Consider the following 22627-nt stretch of genomic DNA (forward strand, 5'->3'; position numbering starts at 1 on the left):
AAGTACAGTTTAAATGCGCTAGTATATAATACAGCTGCAGTCAATAGCGTGCGCAGAGCAAAGGAAGGTAGGAGATTTAACCGTACACGGGTAAGTTGAATTGTGAGCTTTATTTGAATTTATACATTAACATTTTATGATTACTAGTAGCCAAGCAATCTAGTGTGATGTGAGAGATTGTCAGGTGCATTTTGGGAAATTATTAATAAAAGATCTTTTTTGAAGCTGCCTTTATATTATTTCTTTTCGTTTTTTCTGTCATAAAGCACAGTGCCTAACCAGCTGCACAACTATTCTGAAATACTGTAACTTGTTTGATTAGCACATGTGTCGGTGTTGAGTCTAAGACTACTAGATGTTATGAGTTTGAACTTCGTACAAGGCAATTTTTTATCACAGCGTCCAACACTGGTTATGGACACACAGACAGAGGCCACTCTTAGAGTGAGAATTGAATTATTAAGCGCTTTTGAAATGTATAAGTTTGTTTTTATAAGTGACATCTGTCATTTTCAGCTTTCAAATTTTAAAATTTGTGTAGATTACAAGTTGTTATAGCAGTGAAGTATTTGCTAGTCACACGAGCTGTCCTGCCAATCATATTTGATAAAGGTAGAAACATGTCTAGTGCACTTCTGGTAGAATTTGTTTGTTATCAACGTAATAACGATATAGCCAGCGAGCATATACTTTCACGCAGACATAATAAATGGCATCATCACTGCTAATCTCTATGTTTCATCTACGCCATCTGTGAGTCAAGCAAATTATGTTACTCGCGACATTGTACCGAATGTTTTATGCTTGCGAATGATGCGCAAGATAATGCGGTGCAAACTACTCCATTTTGAACATTTTCCACACTTCAGTCGGTTTTATTTTAATTTGAGAGGTTCCAAGTGTGCCGCTATGTTCTTTGGCATAGAAATCCTTATCTTTTTTAACAAAGTACGCTCATTAACCCGCAACATGCGAATGTCAATTGAAACTCTCATTGCGGGGTGACTCAACGGGTGCACAACTCCAAATCCGAACCATCCACACAGTAGAAACTGTGAATATAAACTAACTTTATTGTCTATGAACAATCTCATCATCCTACATATTTAACATATGATTGAATTGCTGCCGACTGAGACGTATATTCCTATGCAGACCTGAGAGTACGCCTCATCTCACACTTGTTTTACTTTGACATCAACTAATTGATTTTTCTAGCAACGCTGAATGCTCATGTAAAGTTTTGCAGAATAATGCAGGGCAATATATCAAGTTTTCAATTACTATTAAAGCAAGTGATAAATTACTACCCAAGGTCATATGGACACAATGATTATGACAAACATGATGATTAATATAAATACATATGTATACTAAGGTCAATATTAATATATAATGCTAGGTCAAAATTTTAAATCATAAACCTCATCAAAACACAAAAGTAATATTTGTCAGCTGGTTTGCAGCATTTGAACATGATCAACTTTTAACTGAGCCCGTGACATCTCCATCAATGTGTTAAGAACACTGAAGTAATGACTCTAATGATCAAGTGTCAACTTTCGAAACTATAGTGTGCCCTCAGGTTACGATGGTTACTATGACCCTGTCATAGTAAGAGTGACCCTGTCATATGGCAAGAGACCACTGTACTGGCAATTAAACAATGTTGTAGCTCTACCAATTATATGCTACAGGGATTTGAATGTCAACATTATTTCATCATATTACGTTTCAAAATAGTTCCTTTCATGTGCTTATTCACTCTGCCACATGCCAACAAGTAGTTATGAGCATCATTTTCTACAACCGGACTGTTAGCCCATTACTTATGTCAATAGTCAATGATATCTAATTGGTCGATTTCTTCGAGTACAGTTTAAATGCGCTAGATTTGCATGTCATCATGCCATGTCAGCATGTTGTAAAAGATTACCGCATTGCTCTAACAGCAAAGGGTTAGAATTAAAACTCAAGTTAACTGTGTAATAGAAATATTTAGCATTGCTGGCTTTATGACACCACTAGTTAATTGTAACAATCTGATACTGTTCAAACTACATAAAAAAGCAATAATAGACATTGCAACAGAGATAATGCCGATTTGTCATTAAGCTTGAAAGAAACCATGTAACTTTAGTTTTGCAGTGCTACAGAATTCTCAGGCATTGAAAAACAGTTATCAACTTCATTTACGTGATGCTCTGCAACACTTGTTCTTTTAAATTATTTCCCCTCTGGTGTGTTTTTTTCATAAAAGGTTGCATATAAAGGAAGGTGTACACTAGAAACTTTTCATTTGAAGCTTTAAAAAAACTTGCACGCAAAGTACTCTGTGGTTAAACTATTTCCAAGGCTAAATTATATAACTTGCATACCTTTAGTGTTGACCAATAGAGTTCACGATATCACAGGTAATAATAATAATGAATATGTGTTATATTTCACATAATGATTACATAAGAATAGCTATGGTAGCATTTTATTCTAGCATGTAATATTGACCTGCTGAACTTAGTGACTCGCTTGGATTAAATTCCTAGTAATTACAGATATATTTTTAGACTGACTCTGCTATACTGATTAATGTCTATCGTAATTATGTTTCATGTCTTCCAAACCCATTTCTTTTTAAACTTACACAAACCCACCTCACAGAAGTGGATCGTTGTTAGCCTGTGGTTCAACTATTAGTGTTTTGCCATTGTATTTTTTGAAATCAAACAAACCTATCATACTTGAATTTTGCTTTGTTTTATTCAGCTTGTGTAACTATTAAAAAGTAGCCCATACAGAATATATTATTTTTATCTGCTTCAGCTGTCTTTTAAAGCTTTTGATGTATAGGCATACACGAAATATTGCGTAGACAGCGATACAAATGCCTCATCAGCAGCATATGAATGTACCATTGCTAAAAGGGAAGACCAACGAAGGTACAACTGAAGTTGTTTTTAGCATAAATTGAAACACAAGATAATTGTTACTGTATTAGGTTTTCAAAATTTTCATGGAACATCTATAGCCTGTGGACCTGCTTGTGCCACAATAACCCAAATTGACAAACATTAACTAGTCCTATCATTGTTTTATGGCAAATCGACTAGCAGTCTTTATGATTAAGCAGAAGATACAGCACTGCGACAAGCCAATCAAATAGTCTAGTATAACTTCATATAGAGGAGTGTAACATTATTTATACTGAACCAGCTAGATTCATCCTCTCATGTTACAGTTTATAGATGCAGTCTGTGAGATTAGTTGTCAGAAGTTTGGCACTGAAAAGGAATGATTGCAGGCATCAGGATAGTTTGGTTACAGCTACTCGAGTCTAGCAGTCGAAATGTTTATATATATTTACATGGGGTAGCGACCCGAGCTGACTTTTCATAACGATGATGCTAGAACAGTCTTCTTAGTCGTTTACACCGAATTATATGCCTTAGTCCTTTGGCTGGGGAAATGGCCAAAATGTCATTTATCTTTTCCGTGGGGAAACAACTTTTCAAGTAACAAAACTCGCTTGACTTGCGAGTTTTGTTACTAGCAACGAGTTTTTGTCATTTATATTTTGCGGATCATGCAAACTTGCGGATTAAGCTTGTCTTAAAAACACAGTGATTGTTAGTCTTGGGAACACAGTGATTGTTAGTCTGGGAAACACAGTGATTGTTAGTCTTGGGAACACAGTGATTGTTAGTCTTGGGAACACAGTGATTGTTAGTCTTGGGAAACACAGTGATTGTTAGTCTTGGGAACACAGTGATTGTTAGTCTTGGGAAACACAGTGATTGTTAGTCTGGGAAACACAGTGATTGTTAGTCTTGGGAACACAGTGATTGTTAGTCTTGGGAACACAGTGATTGTTAGTCTTGGGAACACAGTGATTGTTAGTCTGGGGAACACAGTGATTGTTAGTCTTGCGAACACAGTGGTTGTTAGTCTGGGGAACACAGTGATTGTTAGTCTGGGAAACACAGTGATTGTTAGTCTTGGGAACACAGTGATTGTTAGTCTTGGGAACACAGTGGTTGTTAGTCTGGGGAACACAGTGATTGTTAGTCTTGGGAACACAGTGATTGTTAGTCTGGGGAACACAGTGATTGTTAGTCTTGGGAACACAGTGATTGTTAGTCTGGGGAACACAGTGATTGTTAGTCTTGGGAACACAGTGATTGTTAGTCTTGGGAACACAGTGATTGTTAGTCTTGGGAAACACAGTGATTGTTAGTCTTGGGAACACAGTGATTGTTAGTCTTGGGAACACAGTGATTGTTAGTCTGGGAAACACAGTGATTGTTAGTCTTGGGAACACAGTGATTGTTAGTCTTGGGAACACAGTGATTGTTAGTTTTGGGAACACAGTGATTGTTAGTCTTGGGAACACAGTGATTGTTAGTCTTGCGAACACAGTGGTTGTTAGTCTGGGGAACACAGTGATTGTTAGTCTGGGAAACACAGTGATTGTTAGTCTTGGGAACACAGTGATTGTTAGTCTTGGGAACACAGTGGTTGTTAGTCTGGGGAACACAGTGATTGTTAGTCTTGCGAACACAGTGGTTGTTAGTCTGGGGAACACAGTGATTGTTAGTCTGGGAAACACAGTGATTGTTAGTCTGGGGAACACAGTGATTGTTAGTCTTGGGAACACAGTGATTGTTAGTCTGGGGAACACAGTGATTGTTAGTCTTGGGAACACAGTGATTGTTAGTCTGGGGAACACAGTGATTGTTAGTCTTGGGAACACAGTGATTGTTAGTCTTGGGAACACAGTGATTGTTAGTCTTGGGAACACATTGATTGTTAGTCTTGGGAACACAGTGATTGTTAGTCTTGGGAACACAGTGATTGTTAGTCTTGGGAACACAGTGATTGTTAGTCTTGGGAACACAGTGATTGTTAGTCTTGGGAACACAGTGATTGTTAGTCTTGGGAACACAGTGATTGTTAGTCTTGGGAACACAGTGATTGTTAGTTTTGGGAACACAGTGATTGTTAGTCTTGGGAACACAGTGATTGTTAGCGAACAAAATTTATGTGATGCGAAAACACCAGCATGTTAGAGCTGACATTGAGGTGTCATTGACTGTCATAGAGGTGTCATTGAATGCATAGATCTGCATCAGTGCAAACCATAGACTTTCCTACTCGCCTGTTTATGTGTCCAACAACCAGCTTACAATTGTTGACTCTTCATTGATGCCTAGTTAATGTCCTCCTAAAAGCATCACACATAACACTTTAGCTGCTTGCAGCAGCTGAACTATGTTGATTGTTTTTTAATATGATGTGACATTCTTGACTTGTTTGTTAAAAGATGCTGCCACAGTTGGCTAGTTAATGGACTGCAGCGATGCCTTGCGGTTGGCTTGTGGCATTTTGTGGTAAATGATGGGTGCAGGTTAGGTATCAGCTCGCATGCAAAGTAGGCAAGAAAAACCTTTTGTTTGATGATTTGAACCGTCGAGATCTTGCAAGAATTCCTTTAGTGTATAAAGGTCTCATCCTCATTAAATCGCTGTTGCTCTAACATTAGTACATATATATAGTGCGTATATAAAGTACGTATATACTGCTTATATGCAATGTATGTGTACGATATATATAGTACCTATTTATAGCACATTTATATATTATATATACACACATTATATATACAGTACTTATATACTGTGTATATAAAGTGTATATGTACAATATTTATGCAGTATACATGCCGTACCTACATGTATCTGTAGTTTAAATAGTTTACTACCTTACATTGAGATTCAAGGGTAATTCTATGACTGAACAAATAAAATAAAGTAAAATTTAAAGCTACAAAAAACTCTATAATCTATATATATTTCTCAAAGTATGTCTGTCTGCATTCCGACTATAACTATTTACAAATGTGAAATCTTGGAACAAATAATCTGTGCCGAAGAAGATTTGATCTCGGACCGTGCCGTTCACCAGTCCAACACCCTACCCAATAGGCCAAAAAGATCGAGTTGTTGGCCAACTGAGATATAAGTTGCTATATGGGAGCACATACATAACGGCTCTGCATACCGCAAAGGGTTATTGTAAGTAAGTGATTGTCATTAGTTCGCTTACTAAAATTTTTCATAATACCTGGGCAACGCAGGGTAGCACAGCTAGTAATAGTAATAAGTGGAGTAATTGTTTACACTAAAACTTATCTGGAAAATCAAATTTCTCTTCACTACAAAATCTGTTTTTAGTGAAGCTCGTCAGGTGTCTTTGTTTGAAATAGTATATATAGATTACACACATGTATACATAGTATGTCTATGTATACATAGACATACTATGTATACTAGACATGAGTGCCTCTGCTTACGAAATTTATTCGTACTAAAAGTGGTTTCGTAATGTGAAACTTTGCAAGTAGAGGCGATTCCTACCCTATAATTTCTTTAATCCATTCCAAACCTCGTAAAGTTCAGACATAAACTTAAATCCGCATTATAAAACATTAAAATCTGTACCATGATGTGAATATTAATGAGTTAAGTCACGCTTGATTTATACATGCAAACAAAACATATATTTATTATAATCAACAAAAATAATTATTATAAATATTGAGTTGAAAAATGAAATTTTTTTTGAGATTTTCAGCATTTTTCTTTTTCAGGTTCCCTTGTATCAATCATTTCAATCTCTCATTTTTGTAACAAACCAATTGAATGACGTTTGCTCTTGTCAGCTTTTAATCATCTTTTGAAATGTTCCAATAAAATCATCATCGCAATGAGCCAATGCCTCACTTTCTTAGTGGCAAAGTCTCCACAAATATAATTTTTTTGTGAAAAATTCCTACAATTTTCTTTATTTGGCCCATAAAAATGATGGCTGCTTCCTCTTTGTCATCTAAAATACAGAGTTCTTGGGCTACAGTGAGGCGCATCCTTTCCAGCTCCTCAAGCTGCGCCTTTGCAAGCTCCTCATGGTACTTCTGGATCGCATGTTCATTTCTATCGTAACACTTTTGTTCATTTCTGACTCACCTTCACCATCTCCCTCAAACAGATCAATATCTCGTGGATCGTCGGGGTCACACTTTTCATCACACTACATTCGGTCACCACCTGTCTAGTCATGTCTATCACCTTGACACAAACTACATTATCGAAGTGCTGTTTCCCAGACTCATGAAGGATAATCTATGTGCTGTCAGTGATGCCGACAGCACCTCTTGAGCAGGTTTTTTCGAGGGATTTGGACGACGACTTGTCAAATTTTTTGTGTCATTCGTATCATGACATTTTTTTGTAAAACAAGGTAAAAGTGTTCCGAAGAGACGTTTCATAATTTGAAACTTTGGTATGTACACACATTTGCAAAATAATAACTAATAAGTAATAAATTAGTGTATTCACCTTAGTAACTATAGTTAACTTATAGTTAACTATAGCTACTCTAGCTCTGTTGCGATGGTTATCATTTTCTTCTTGCTTTTACTGCTCTATCAAACTCAAGACTCATGGTTAACGAATTCAAGTTATATACATGTATGTAGTTATATAGTTATATACATATAAGAACTAAAGTTCATAGTAAATATTATATTAAACATCAATATGCACAATCAATTCTCACTTTTGCTTATGTTTCACTATTTGTTTCCCTCACGCAACATCAAGCATTTACGAAACACAAAGAATGCTGAACTGAGAAGAAGAGCATCGTATCTCTTTCAGGCGTTGTGGGAGAGATTTCAGTGAATAGCATATCGGCATCTCCGTTATTCAGATGTATTCAGCACACTGGCCAGAATTTGAATTTCGAGAGAAATCTTTTGTTGATATCGTATGGCAAAAGAAATATTGTAAGGCTGGGGTGAAAAAAAACATTGTGTTTCACATCGTAAGGCGAAAAAACCATATAACAGGGAAATCGTCACCCGGAAGTGCACTGTTGATGTAAAACAGACAAGATTATTCTAGTCATTCAATTGAACACTAAAAGAAATGTAAAACTTGGAGGCAAATAATTCTATTTGTGTAAAACTAGTTGAACTCTTTAAATTTTATGGAGTAAGTAATTTTGTCTAGTGTACTTACGGCAGTAATTGTCTTAAAACAAGTAAAAGTGATTAATAATTGTTGAAAAGAATGACTTAATCTACAGTTTGTTTTACAAGTAGTAAAAATGGCTTAGGAATTATAAAATAGGAAATAGGAAAAATAGGAATTATTATAAATAGACTATTATTGAACTGCCTAAGGAAACTGCATAGTTGTGAGAATGAAGGTTCTAAAAAGGAAGAAAGCAGTACTTCCAATATAGGTCATCACTAGCCAAATTAGCCAATGTGATGCAAGTGATGCAGATGTGCCTTGAATAGACACAAATCAACTAAACCTGTATAGTGCCTGTGTTGGTGTGAAATGTCAGTAGGCAGTGTGCACTGTATGTGCAGGTGCCCCTCATGTTAACAGCAGCATTCAAAGCAATTATTTATACCACTTAGTGCTTGTATGTTCACCTTTGCACCTTAACTGCCAGGTCGATCACATCAAGTATTATGTAATATCGTGACAAGACTTTAAATTACATTTAAATCTAAAACTGAGGTGTTGTGCAGTAGACTGTAACATTGATAAAAGACTACAAGGTGCGATGTAAGCTATATTTAGGTTTGCGTACCTACGTGTAGGCTAAGCAGGTAATGCTAGAGGCAGTGGAGCATGCTGTGTTAGGAGATAGTTTACTAGTTTGTTCTCTACGACAGACATGGCTAGCTTTAGAACAGCCTAACCTAATTATACGGTTTGTTTGATTATGACATGTATTCAAGCATAAACAGCGCTTTTGACAAGCTCAAGGTCAAATTTAGATAATTTCACATTCATGTAAGTACTGCCAGCTTTCAGAAGCTTTATAGAAGCAATTGATTTTATTGGCGATATGTTCGCATTGTCTGTGCCTCTCACAACTGTACAGCCATTGTTGTGCGGCAGGGTTATACGTGCTCTTAGATATCTTTATGTGAGGAGCAGAATGATGATATGAACTTTGAAATGTTATATAAATATAGTAAAAGAGTTTAAGCTTGTCTGTGATTTTATGTGTGTGTGTGTTGAGAGTTATGGTTTGTTGAGTTGTTTTACTATAAATATAATTTCTATATTTAAAAGAAATGATTTCGAACTGGCGACAAACAGCATTCCGATTCATTGAAAATGTCATATTGCTGCATCTACTGTAGCTTTTTTATTGTTTCGCTAAGATAAGCTAGGTATAAACTTTAAAAAAGTCAAAGAGAAGACAATTCCACAATGTTTCATCCGACATCGCAAAAGAGGATAATTTCACAAAGTTTGATCTTTCATTGTAGAGTTGTTCTCTTTTTAACTTTAAAATTAATGCTCAATATTTCATTCATATTCTTTGATGTGTTGTAGACAATAAAAACAGAGAAAATGAATTTGCTGTTGCTAACTCTCTTGGTCTGTACAGTCTCAGCCAGTCCGTATAGAAAATGGTATGAGGTGCAACCAGCCCTGGATGCAGCCAGAAACAATGATGGGTTAAATATCAAACTGAAACGTCACTGGGAGAACTTCAAAGACAAATATTGTAAGTTACTAACAGCTTTTCCCTGTGAGAGATGAAAAGAATTGCTTAATAAATTGAAACACACTGACCTGAAAATAAAAACTCCTGCAGTGAACATGGTGGTAAATGAACTATTGTCATATGTGTCACATGTATCACATGTGTAATGTGTGGCATATATGTCACATACTGTCATATGTGTCACATGTATCATATGTGTCACATGCTGTCATATGTGTCACATGTATCACATGTGTAATGTGTGGCATATATGTCACATACTGTCACATGTGTCACACCTGTCAAATGTGTCACATACTGTCATATGCGCTGTGGGTCACGAATTAGTCCGTATATTGAAGTATATTAAAATATATTAATATTTTATTATTATATTAGATTAGTATTATATTAATTTAAGTAATAATTAAAACAATTCTGATTAATTTATCTTAACGACTTCGTGACAAATGAATAAAGTTGTTTAACCCTTTGACCGGGTGAAAGCCCCCCAAAAACAACCGAAACTTGTGTAATTTGTTTTCGAAAATTCAAGAATTTTTGTATTTTATGAATATACATAGCTCGAACTAAAATGTATTTACATATGTACATAACATTTACATAACATCTATTTACTAATGTACTGCTACCAAAAAAATACAAATAAAGTACAATTGTCTATGTGTGGAATGCTTGAAAGCATTCCTTACGGCAGAGTCCAACGCCACAGCTTTTACACCATGTAGTTATTCGTGTTCCTTTGTAGCCGCTAACCCTGCTCTTGCTACAAACAGCACAGACTTTACATTTCTTATCTGGAATTGTCTCACAAAAATGTCTAGCTGTAAATCTTGACTGCATGTCACCTAGGCTTGGTCTACCAACATGCTGTCGAGTCTCTTAGTAACCACCGAGCAGGCCTTCAATTACCTCTAAAATAAAGTTATAATGCCCCATTGGCTTTGCGATGTTGGGATTTAGCTTAAACATAATATATGCATTGGTCATTGTTCTGTCTAGGAGATAGAAATATTAGAATCCTGTGTATTAGAGCTAGTAGCGCGGTTGCTCCTTGATATGAAGCTGCTGCTACCACACACTCTCCTCCTATTTACAACAGCTTGAGTGGATATAATATCGTCATCCTCCGAGCTGCTGTAACCATCACTTTTCTCGGTATATTCCAAGTCTTCAGAGTTAACATCACTTCCATCGAATCATTATCATATTGCTCTGACAAAAGATCACTAACGACCGCAGGATCAAATAAATTTTTACTTTTTCGTTTGGAATGCCGTGCCGCAATTTGACTGGTTTTTCCAACTTCCATTTTTTCGAAGGCGTCACAAATTTGTATTTCTTTAGCTTATAACACAAAACGACGCCTCTCAGATAATCGTTTTAAATAGAAATTCATAGATTAATATCTTGCCGATAGTATTTAAGAATTGGTAGCGTTCATATCCTTTATTTAACGTTACTAGGCGACAGCTTTATAAACGTCTACCGTAAGCGACATAAAGGTCGTTTCCCCACGCAACCGATAAATGACATTTTGGTCGTTTCCCCTGCCAAAGGGTTAAGACGACTGAGGCTCCATATATTTATTTTAGTTTAAAATTATTAGTTTTTACATTCTCAAAACTGATTTGGTAGCAGTAATTTTATAGAATGACTCACCACGGTACCAAAGTGAAAAAAGACAGCTATTCTATATGCTCTAGTATATCCCACGCCGAGGACGCATCAGCATCTTATAGGTCAATTTTTAGGGATGGGCCTTCCAAATCCATTATGCATTAGCCCAACTTCCAACAAGATAGTTGGGGTGTGTGACATGCCTTTCTTGTTTAGGCCAGTGTAATGTCACACGTCAAACACCAATAAACGCAGAGGGAGGACATGTTTCCAAGACTCACCAAATGCAAATAAATGTACATTTTTCTTCCATTGATTCTACCAAAACAATCAAGTGATTCCATCATAAAATGAACCACGTACCTCATTGAGCCTCCATCGCATGCATATAAGCTATTTACACTATACTATATACTATACACTATACACTATACTATGCTACATACTATACTGTACTCATTCATCTTTTCTCTTACTCTACTTTTTATTGGCTTTTTTAATAATAAGTGTAAAGTTTTAGCAAGTACATTAAATTAAAATCTCTTTTGAAGGTGTATAAATTCTTATCTAAAAGATAATCATTCCTTTACCAATGAGGCTCAAGCTCATATATCGTAGACAGGTCTTACAGCTTGGACAGTTCAGCTTCAATAACGTTTTTCCAAACCCGAGTGCCGTGCATATTGTGCAAAAAAAGATGAATATATATTTACATTGGTCTTACTGGACAACCAATAACAAAAACGTAATAGTACAATTAAATCTTAGAATGATGTTGTTTCCTTGCACAGCAAAAAGTTACGAGTCGGAAGAGGATAGCCAAAGGTTTGAGATATTTGCTAGAAACTATGCCATGATTGAGAAGCACAATGCTGAAGAGGCCTTAGGATTTCACACCTTCACGCTTGGGTTGAATAAGTTTGCTGATCTGGTGAGTTGTTATCTCCTGTCATGCAAATACTTGTGTTTGGTGTGCAGGTTATCTGTCATAGGAATTATTGTGCTATAGATTGTGTATGCTAGGTATTGGATACATTTCTATCGCAATTTTTTTTTAAATATAAACAAATATAAACGGCACCATAGAAGTCTATTCTAGCTCTATATGCCTGACAAACAGTATAACATTGTTATACCAGTTACTGTTATACCAGCTGAGAGGTTCAAACACTTAACTTCATCATTTAAAACAAAAGGCTACTTCCTATTCCGTTTAGGCAAATAAGTATATAAGAACTAATGACCTAATCTCTACTATAATAAGAGCCGTGTCTGTCCATCCGAAGCAATAATTGGAGGTGAGGTTGGAAGAAATGACTACATCGTGTGGGATTCGTACCACACGATACAGTAGTAGTCATACAGCTCCACCAGCGAGCATGTTGCTACCTCCAGCAATCATTCACCTTCCAATGTTTTAGAATTGCTATGGATATACTTATTCTCCATGCATTACTGATGCACCTCGGGACTCTCGGGAATGTAATGGAACACAAGATAACAAAGATTGTTTATGAAGATAAATAAAGCTTTTAGAACAGGAAGTGACCAGTGTGAATAAAGTTCTTAGAGCAGGAGCAGGAATTAATTGCATACCTTAAAATTTCATGGCGTTCTATTTTTCAACCCTTCTCTATATGGCGTTTAATTAGAGGTGGCATTAAAATAAAGGGTGACGCTGTATTTTTTGATTAGCTTTTCAGATTTTTTTGAAAAATAAATTTAACCATTTTACGGGTGAAGCGATGTTAGTGTTGCCTCTTCGACATTAACGCCATCGGCCTCAGTATTTTTTTCTAAAACATTTGTGACATGCGTTAAAATTTTAGACAGTTGAATTTTGATTATAAAAAATTGGTGTGGTTCCATGGTGTCGCTTTAAAAGTTTCAAAGAAAGGAACGCAAAGCTTTGGAGTTTGATAATGAACGTGACGTTTTTACTTTTATAGACATTTTTGAAAAATACAATGTCACCCTCTATTTGAATGTCGCCTCTAATTAAGCACCGCTTTAAGAAAAGGGATTGACAAATAGAGCATGGTATCTACATGGCATCTACACTATCAAAGCATGAGTATCTAAATACATGTGTTAATGGTTACTCTAATAGTTGCAAGAAATTTATTTTATTTTTATTTAGTTTCTTTAAATGTATTTTTTGACAATTGTCGCAATGTTAACTTGCCTTCATAACTCCTAGCCGTCGTCAAGTGAGCCCGTTGCTAAGTGAGGACGACCTGTATATCATATCATACTGCCTCAGGTGTTTGTTGGTTTTTGGCCTACAATTTGTAGCCTTAGTACATGCACAGTTTGAGCAGCAGCACAAAGATCTTATTAACATTAAGCAGTGGTTTGGTTCAATACTCTAAAATTGTTTACAGACGAGAACTGAAATCCAGAAAAGATTAAAAGGTTTCAAAATGCCTGAGAGATTTAATCAGACTGGTTCAACGTTCTTAGAACCTAGCGTCTATACAGAAGATGAATATGGAGAAGACGAAGAGGTTGGTGACTTGCCCCGAAGTGTTGACTGGAGAACCGAAGGCTATGTGACTCATGTCAAAGATCAGGCTAATTGTGGATCTTGTTACTCATTTAGCTCGGCAAGTATTAAGATAAATAAAGTTGTGAAACATTGCAAAGAGTTGGACAGACAACTTTTATTTGTCGGGTTGTTGGATGCCCTTATAACAGTAAACTTTGGTTGGAGCCTCTCTCAATACTTCTGAGACAAAAGATTTTCTGCTATTGCTTAACTCATTGGTACGCAAATTTATTTTTATATTTTTCCGGTGAATCAATTTTAAAAAAAATATTTTATGTTCCACGTTCACTATTCTGGTCATGACTCAAAAACAGTTTGTTCAATCATTATGAACCCAGAATAAAAAGAGATCAGTAGAAAAGTTTCTACAAAATGCTACTAATAATGACTTGGTTACATCATTAACAATTAATTATTTCATTGCTGTTGTCATGATTGCTGTGGTTTTAGTGACAAATGTACCTGAGAAGATCAATCGTCAGAATAATTAAAAATACACTCTGACTCAAAGTCACCAAGGTCTACACCCGACCCATTTTCTTCAGAATTGTTCATGACGTGGTTTACAATTCTGATCTGAAAGCATTTAGATGAGTGATTACAATTTTGTTCAGTAGCACCATATGTCGTACTAGCATCAACAGCCACCACTGTTATAGCATATCGAAACGCATTTTTTCACACCGTAGTTTTTCAGTTTTTTTCTAACATTTTTAAAGCAACGCTATCAAAACAAGTAATAAATCTAGAAATCTAATGTTTTACACAAAGTAGTTACTTGTTTAACTCCGTCTGATACTTTGACGTGTTTGAAAAACTGTTTTAAAAAATGGCTGACGCCGGTGACATTAAGGTCGCTCTGCCAGCGAGAGAGTGCAAAACTAAGAGATACATAAATGTTGCTTCACCCTTTTCAGAATTAAAGATGTATTCGCCAGTCATTTGGATTGTTATTATTATTGTTATATCAACTTTTAGTTATTTATTCCTTGTGTATTGAATACATTACCAATGATATTTGCAACTATTTGACTAATTTCAGAGTTAAATTCACCGTTGTTCAATTTCAAAGTTTTATGTAGTTATTATTATTATTATTACAGAACGATTTATACTTTTGTTTTTAGATTATTTGACTCATTTGCTCAAAAATGTTTTTGTAAAACACAGATTACAGATCAATCATAAATTGTAGTATCTTGTATTTGTTTCTTTGAAACAAACACGAGCAAACCTATTCAAAATAAACAAAAAATTGTGCAAAATCGACAAATGTTTGCATTTATATTATAACTTGCTGTATATAACAAATTGTAAAATAGCAAATTGTATTATAAGTAGTAATTTTGGCTAATTATGGCTAATTTTTATTAATGTGTTGATATTGCTAGAAAAGTGATATGTGAAACAGTAAAATACAAATACAGATTTTTTTGTCGCACTGAAATGTTTATTAGCAGTCTGATAATTCCTAGTTTGAAGCTAAAAGAACCTCTGCCTTTGCAAATCTTGCTGTTTGATATTCCTTCAGCACTACTTCCTGTTTTTATATATTCAAACACTTTAGTTTGATCTCAAATAAGAAGTTAAGAAAACTGGAGCATAGGGGTGGAACGAGACAGGTTTTTTAAGTTCGATACGAGACTCGAGACACTGTCTTGTAAAAATTCGAGACTCGAGACAGTAAAAAAATGAGTATTTGGTGATGATTTCACTATACAAGTACTAGCTACTTGGTCTATATAAAATTAATAAAACTCTTTTTAAATTGAATTTTCACCTGGTGTAAACGATTTAAATACAACATTTTAATAGTAATATGCATGTAGTTTTTGTAAACAAAAGTGACACAAACAGCTCTAAAATACCGAAGTTATATATTCCAAGAATTTTGAGCTTGATTAATCATAATTATTATAAACATATTGCTTTGTACATGTATGTTTTACCATCTATTGAATCGGTCTTACTTTTTAATGTAATGGGTAATGAAACCGATAGCCGTCGCTCTACAAATAAATACCGCAACTAAAAGAACACACGATAACACTTTCATTCTTATCGTTTCATTATTGTTAAGTTTTGTTTGTGTATTAACTGTAGTATGTTAATTATATTAAAATTGTACTCGTGAAATTATATTAATTACTGTATACATGCCCATGTCTATTCTTATATTGAACTAACAAAATGTCATTGTTAACCGAACACGGACTATGGTCGACACGGTCTTTCGTTCGTTTCTCCGTGTCCGGACAAGTTTTACCCGCGATTGGTAGTATATACGTAAAAGAAGCCCGAACTTTATGAAGGGCAGTTGGTGTTTAGACACGATACGATAAAATACAGACATTTTACCCGCAAGTCTTATTTATTAAATTGGATTATCCCAAGAGTAATAAGATACGACCCGGTATCTGTTTTAAGGACACAGAACCGAACTACAATATATTAACAGGGCCGTTGTCCGGACTACATGATTAGACTCAGTGACCAACATAAACGTTCGCAACAGGTAGTAACGGACCGGGTATAACTTTAAAGGCAGTTGCCCGCAATCCATTACAATATATGGAGTTGTTGCTACCGCAAGAAGCCATGTTTTGACAACCGTGCGCAGGCGCTTTAGTTCTATTTCCTGTCTCGAGTTTGGCAATAGTTAAGTCGAGACGAGACCGATACGAGACAGGTCGATACTCGAGACGTCTCGTGTCTCGTTCCACCTCTACTGGAGCATATTTGCTATATAATTGAGCTAGTTTTTGTTTAAAATTCACAAAGTAGGTGGGTAGACCATCTCACTACATCACTCAATTTAAACATCATCTACAGTAGATACTTCTATAACATAAACTTTCTTTTATGTGTATTCCACTTGATGACGAAAATTTATGTGGTTTTTGCTCTGTATCATATAAGAAATTCCATATAGCGTAAAGTGTCAAGTCAATAAAAGTTCTCAAAGTTGCTTTGAATAACGAAAGTTCCATAGTTAGCATTGAAATATCGTTTTCTTCCTCGACACACTTGGGAAGGAAAATGATGTATATATACTAGTACCCTGGCAGTCTAGAGCCTGGTGACTGGTTGTCAGGTGTATCGATAAAGCGCATAACGTTGCACTAAATGTACCGCTATAACGCTATACATTGCTGAAACAGATTATCAATGTTGTAGAAGTTAGGAGTTATTTACTCCCATATTTATAGATTATACAAAGTGACTAACAAGAAGTCCTGTAAACTCCCTTATTTCCTGTTATGCTGTCTCACCCAACTTATTTGATCTTGTTGCTGATTGCTTGTTTGGTTATCTAGACTGGATCTCTCGAAGGTCAGCATTTTAAGAAAACAGGTCAGTTGATTTCTCTGAGTGAGCAGAACCTCGTAGACTGTTCCAGAAACTATGGCAATAATGGATGCGACGGTGGGCTGATGACAAACACCTTCAACTATATAAAAGATAATCATGGTGAGTCTTTTTTTAACAAAAGTATACTAACAGTATGTTATAGTTATTGGTTTTTTTTCTTTAATCGCAATTATCTTCATGGTCATATCTAATATGATGGCATAATATAATAATAATAATTGTGATTTCAAATACTGAACAATAAAAATATTTAAGCTAGAATATTAATGGAAATGATTTCATATTTACACAAAATTTTAATTAAAAATTTACAATTTTTTTGAATAAATAGTCATCTGTGAGGTGTAAAAAAATGTGTGTACTAATGGTAAAAAATCAAAATAACTAGTAACACACTAGTTAGTGATTTGATAGGGATAAATTACTAATTATAATCTAAAACCATTCAGCTGATATACTTTACTATACCGATATACTTCTTAGAGATATTGTTATCTTTCATCTCGTCTCTCAATTATTGCTCGCATCTGGATTCAAAGCAATCATTTTAAACCAATACAGTAAGCACTCCTACAATGTAAATAATCCCTTCCAGAAACGCTTACGTTATAAGGATTTTACATTATGAAAACAGTAAAATACATGTAAATTACCTAATCCATTCCAAGATCTTTCCAAACTCACCCCTTTGGCCATACAAAAAGGAAAAAACTTGGCTTAACTTTTAACTTGTGGGTTGTACTATAACTGCAGTGTTATTAGTTTGCATCGACGACTTTTCTCCTTTTTATGACCAATTTCACTGGTTTTATAGACCATGATTGCAGTAGTTTTACAATAAGTTGATGGGATGTATGTTTGACGTTCATTTACAATGGCTTGATTATTTTTTCTAAACAGCAGTCTATTCTGGAAAGTACAAATAACAACAAATATTTTATATGTCTACAATAGAGCAAAGCAACAAAATAGTTTTACTATAAAAAAGCAGTACTACCTGTTCATCGTCTTTTTGTCTTTAACTGGGCTCAAGGTTAGAATAAAAAAGAACTTTTAACGATACTCCAACTCGTGACACTCAGATTGGTAGCCCGACGCTGTAACACCTGTACCAATCGATCACCTTTGTATTTATGAATAATTAAGCAGCTACCTATTCTCTTTTTTGTCGACACGTCTGACGATCTATCATGACAAGCTACATGTAGAATGTAATGGAAGTTGTATATATAATGGATATAACGTTGTGCGAGCGTCGCCTTTCCTCTTGCAAGTGGGGCGGCGAATTAGATTAACTTTTAAATCGCATTTGAGAACTCGCCCTACTTGAAACTTTACGTTATATGCAATATTTTACATAGTATGAAGCAAAAACTTCACATAAATTTTTTACGTTATCTGGAATTAATGTTATAGGAGCGTCTACTGTACTCGTAGTCTGTCAAAAGATTTTTGCTGACCTTGTTAATGGACTCAGCGCTTCAAGAACAAAACAAACCAAGTCTGGATCACAATGAGATGATTTCATTTGATGAATGCCTATCCTTTCGTATGTTACTCTTGAGTCGCGATCCAAATACAGCTAAACTGATATTGTTCAATTCCTTCAAAAGCAACTTTACTTCGTTGGGAGCATAATAATTCTTCTATAGAAAATTATAGAACCCATTGATAAGTATTAAATAGTACAGTAGATGAAATGAGGCGTAACTATGGGAATTATCCAACTATGGCTGAACCGACCAAAGCACTTGGTCAACAGCTCAAACTTATCAAGTGGCCTTATATTTTTATTAATACTTTTTACCCGTATATACGATAAACAGTTATCTTTTTATCATTTTCATAACTGTATGATTTATTTTTAATTGTTAGTCATATTTATATAGGTATGTATTATTATCATTATGTTGTTATACTACTATTTTGCTGGCAGTCCCATGCACCATGAGAGATCATCATGTGTAATAACGATGTGTACAATTATTCCTAGATGTGTAAAGGTGGTTGGGTAGTGTGCATGCTTGGAAATTTGAAGATTCAGGTTTGATTTGTCTGGTGCAATATTTTTCCCAACTCTCTTAGCGTGGCTTCAAACAGATGGGGGAACAAGTATATATCTTTAATTATTTAAAAAAACTATAGGAAAGATTACTCTACCAACCAAGGGAACCGTCATTTAGTCTATATTCGGAAGCCATGGATAGAGATGGAAAATTTGATAATTTAATGGAGCTGAAAGACCAAATTGTTATTTGCTAAGAAAACAATTTTTAGCTGAAAAATTTTCATTTTGCTACATTGACATCAAAAGATATGACGTTCATTAATATACACGTACCCCCTGAATATCTGTGAGCAAGTTGCAAGAAATTTCGGCCAATGAGCTCTCAGAATACTTTTCATAGATTTGGTTACCAAATCTTTTTGTATGCCTTTAATTGTATACCAATATAACTTGCAGGCATGAAATCTAGTCTTGCTACTCATTTCAACTCAATCTTTCTCACCCATTACTTGTGCCAATTCAAAATACAAATTCTAAAGTTTAATTCGAGCCCATTTGCAAATCAGTACTGCACTTTTGCATTGAGATGAATTCACACACTTGCTGTGTCAATCACTTATCAGATTTGTCTAGATAATGTTTTATATAATCAAAGCTGTTATTATATTACATGTATTACTGAAGTTTGACTTTAAATTTTATTGCACCACTTCTAGCGACTGCACAGATATGAACTTATAGGCTAGGAAATAACCTTCACTTAGCTAACTATCCAAAAATGTACAATTCAAAAAGTAAATATTAATGTAAGCACTTCATGAAATTCCTGCATTTCATCCTTTTTCTAATGAACAAGAACTATGGATGTTTTACAGGTGTGGATGTGGAACAAAGCTACCCGTATGAGGCAGTGGCGAGCGCCTGCAGGTTCAACCCAAACAATGTTGGGGCAACAGTTACTGGCTACGTAGAGCTGCCTCAAGGAAATGAAAAGAAATTAAAGAATGCTGTTGCCAATGTTGGACCAATCAGCGTAGCCATTGACTCGAATCATGACTCATTCTTGTTCTACCAGTCAGGTAGGTCTCGCGTGAAGAAACTTGTGTGAAAAATATAAATACATTAAAAACATGTTGTTATTTTACTTCCATGTTTTGTTTTTAGTGTGCTCTGCCTTTCTCACTTCAGATATCATTCTTGAGTTAATCTTATAGGGCAATCTTTATTTGAACTGTCTAAATTAGCCAAAAAACAACAGTTGATTAAACTAAGGATATGTTAACATCTTGTGTAATAGTGTATTGGTTACATGAGTTGATAATGTAGGCCTACTAGCGTTTTTGTGATTATCACATCACCATAGACGGAAAGGTTTTTGTTGGGTGAGTTACTCCACAAAACTGTGGCAAGTGCTTAATCCCCTGATATCTTCATCACTAATACTCGAGTCAATCAAATAATCCCACGACCAGACATGAGCGGAGCGATTGGTTGAGAGATTTATGATAAATGCATGTGCACACAACTCACGAAAATTATTCATCAACACCATCGCAAACCCTTGTACCGAAATCTTATCAACAAATTTAACCATTTTTCAATGGTGTCGTTTAAGTATAATAACGATACAAAACACATAAAAACCCATTTAAATATGTTACCAAGTCTTTGTAAATTGTCGACAATATCTTAAAACTTACCCATCTGATCGGATTATACACAAATAGACAGATTAATGTGGCCGAAAATCGTTATTAAAATTTGCCAAGCCTTATTTTTATCAAAATTGAGACCGGCAAACGAAACGCCGAGTGACAGAATAAAACCATGCAAGTCGTGCGCATTTCACGAAAAAAAGAACGTACACATTTCACCGGTCTATAGCATTGTCGAATTGCCGAAGGCTTCTGTAATTAACGTAGAAGTACTGAAATATAATCGTCTCTTTTTTGCCGATTTCCAAGTAACTGACATTTTGGACACTTCTGAGTACTTTGGTATTCTAACTGATGTCCAAAGCAGTGAAAGTAAAGGAAATGATATTTTTTCTAACGATTCTTATGAGATTATTACAATATTTAATTATAAGTTTGGATGACTATTGAAGTGTTATAGTCACACTAACAGCATCGATGATGGGCAATGTTACTGTTATTTTTTCTAAATAGTTTTGTTAAATAGATTTTCTAAAAATTTATATAATTATCACAACTTCTTGATATTGTTAGCTATGACGTTTTGAAATGTAAACAAAATTGTGCATTGGTTTTCTAATATTACTGTATTACTACATTAATAATATTGGTTATTCTAATAATATCAGTGCATTTTACTTCTAATATTGCACTTCTCCTATTGCAGGGGGAGAGATATAAGCATATAATCTTTTTCTTTCATTATTGCTGTTTGTTGTACATAATAACACCCACACCCAGTACATTACAGCTACCATTGCAGTTATTCTATTGCACTGCAGTGCCATTTGACTGCTAATATTGCATTTCTCAACCATCAGTACCCTTTCTTTTTTCCAATATCACTTTGGTCATGGGCTGTATGGCAGGGGAATTTCTAGAACAGACTAGTCATCTTGTAGTAAAACTAACTAGTAATTTATTAATATACACTATTGATATCTGACAGTCATATTTCTTCAGCATTTTAAGGTCTCCTCTGATTCGCAAGTTGTTGAAATATCGGCCATCTTGTATATAATATACACTATTGATATCTGACAGTCATATTTCTTCAGCATTTTAAGGTCTCCTCTGATTCGCAAGTTGTTGAAATATCGGCCATCTTGTATTTTCTTCAAGTCTCTAGTAAGTTGAATGAAACTTGCTGATTGAAATAGAAGGACTGCAGTTATTGCAACTATTTTCAGGAATTTACTATGAATCATCATGCAGCACAACAAACCTTGACCATGCAGTGCTGGCTGTGGGCTATGGGAAAAGCAAGAAGGAAACATATTGGATCGTAAAAAACAGGTAAGCACAACATTTCAACACTTGCGTGCATACCAGTAATGTTTGATACAAGTTTAGCTATTGAGCCCCTGAACATGTAGCTACCTGGAGAAGTTTGTGTTTTAACGATTCTACTATAACACAAAAGCCGTAAATAGTATATGCAGGCAATTCAACCACCTAAATAAATCTGTTTTAGTTGGGGACCCGATTGGGGTGAGAGTGGATTCATCCGAATGGCTCGAAATGTTGCAAACCAATGTGGAATTGCAACGATGGCAAGCTATCCGTTAGTGTGATGCATCTTTCCTACCATTTCATATGCATTGTAAAAAGAAAGGACTACTAAATTGAGGCTTTTAGCAATGAGCCATTGTATATAGACATTTCAGTAGCAGTAGTCAACATTGATAATCACATAGCATGTTTATTGCTTTTACAATTACACTGTACATTAACATGATTTCGATAACAAGCTAAACTGTTTGATATTATAGTACTATCAAAATTGCAAGCACA

At 35.1% G+C, this 22627-nt stretch overlaps 1 protein-coding gene across 1 annotated transcript; it reads left to right on the forward strand.

Annotated features, from left to right (window-relative positions):
- Positions 1–49: 49 nt before the first annotated feature.
- On the forward strand, positions 50–22622 carry LOC137408297 (cathepsin L-like). The gene is made up of 8 exons (XM_068094759.1): positions 50–90; positions 9417–9591; positions 12003–12142; positions 13596–13817; positions 17077–17230; positions 20015–20218; positions 22024–22129; positions 22308–22622. The coding sequence occupies exons 2-8, from the start codon at positions 9435–9437 to the stop codon at positions 22405–22407; spliced, it is 1083 nt and encodes a 360-aa protein (XP_067950860.1). The 5' UTR covers positions 50–90; positions 9417–9434; the 3' UTR covers positions 22408–22622.
- The last annotated feature ends 5 nt before the right edge of the window (positions 22623–22627 follow it).

This window comes from Watersipora subatra, chromosome 11, assembly GCF_963576615.1.
Source record: "Watersipora subatra chromosome 11, tzWatSuba1.1, whole genome shotgun sequence".
NCBI classification, from domain to species: domain Eukaryota; kingdom Metazoa; phylum Bryozoa; class Gymnolaemata; order Cheilostomatida; family Watersiporidae; genus Watersipora; species Watersipora subatra.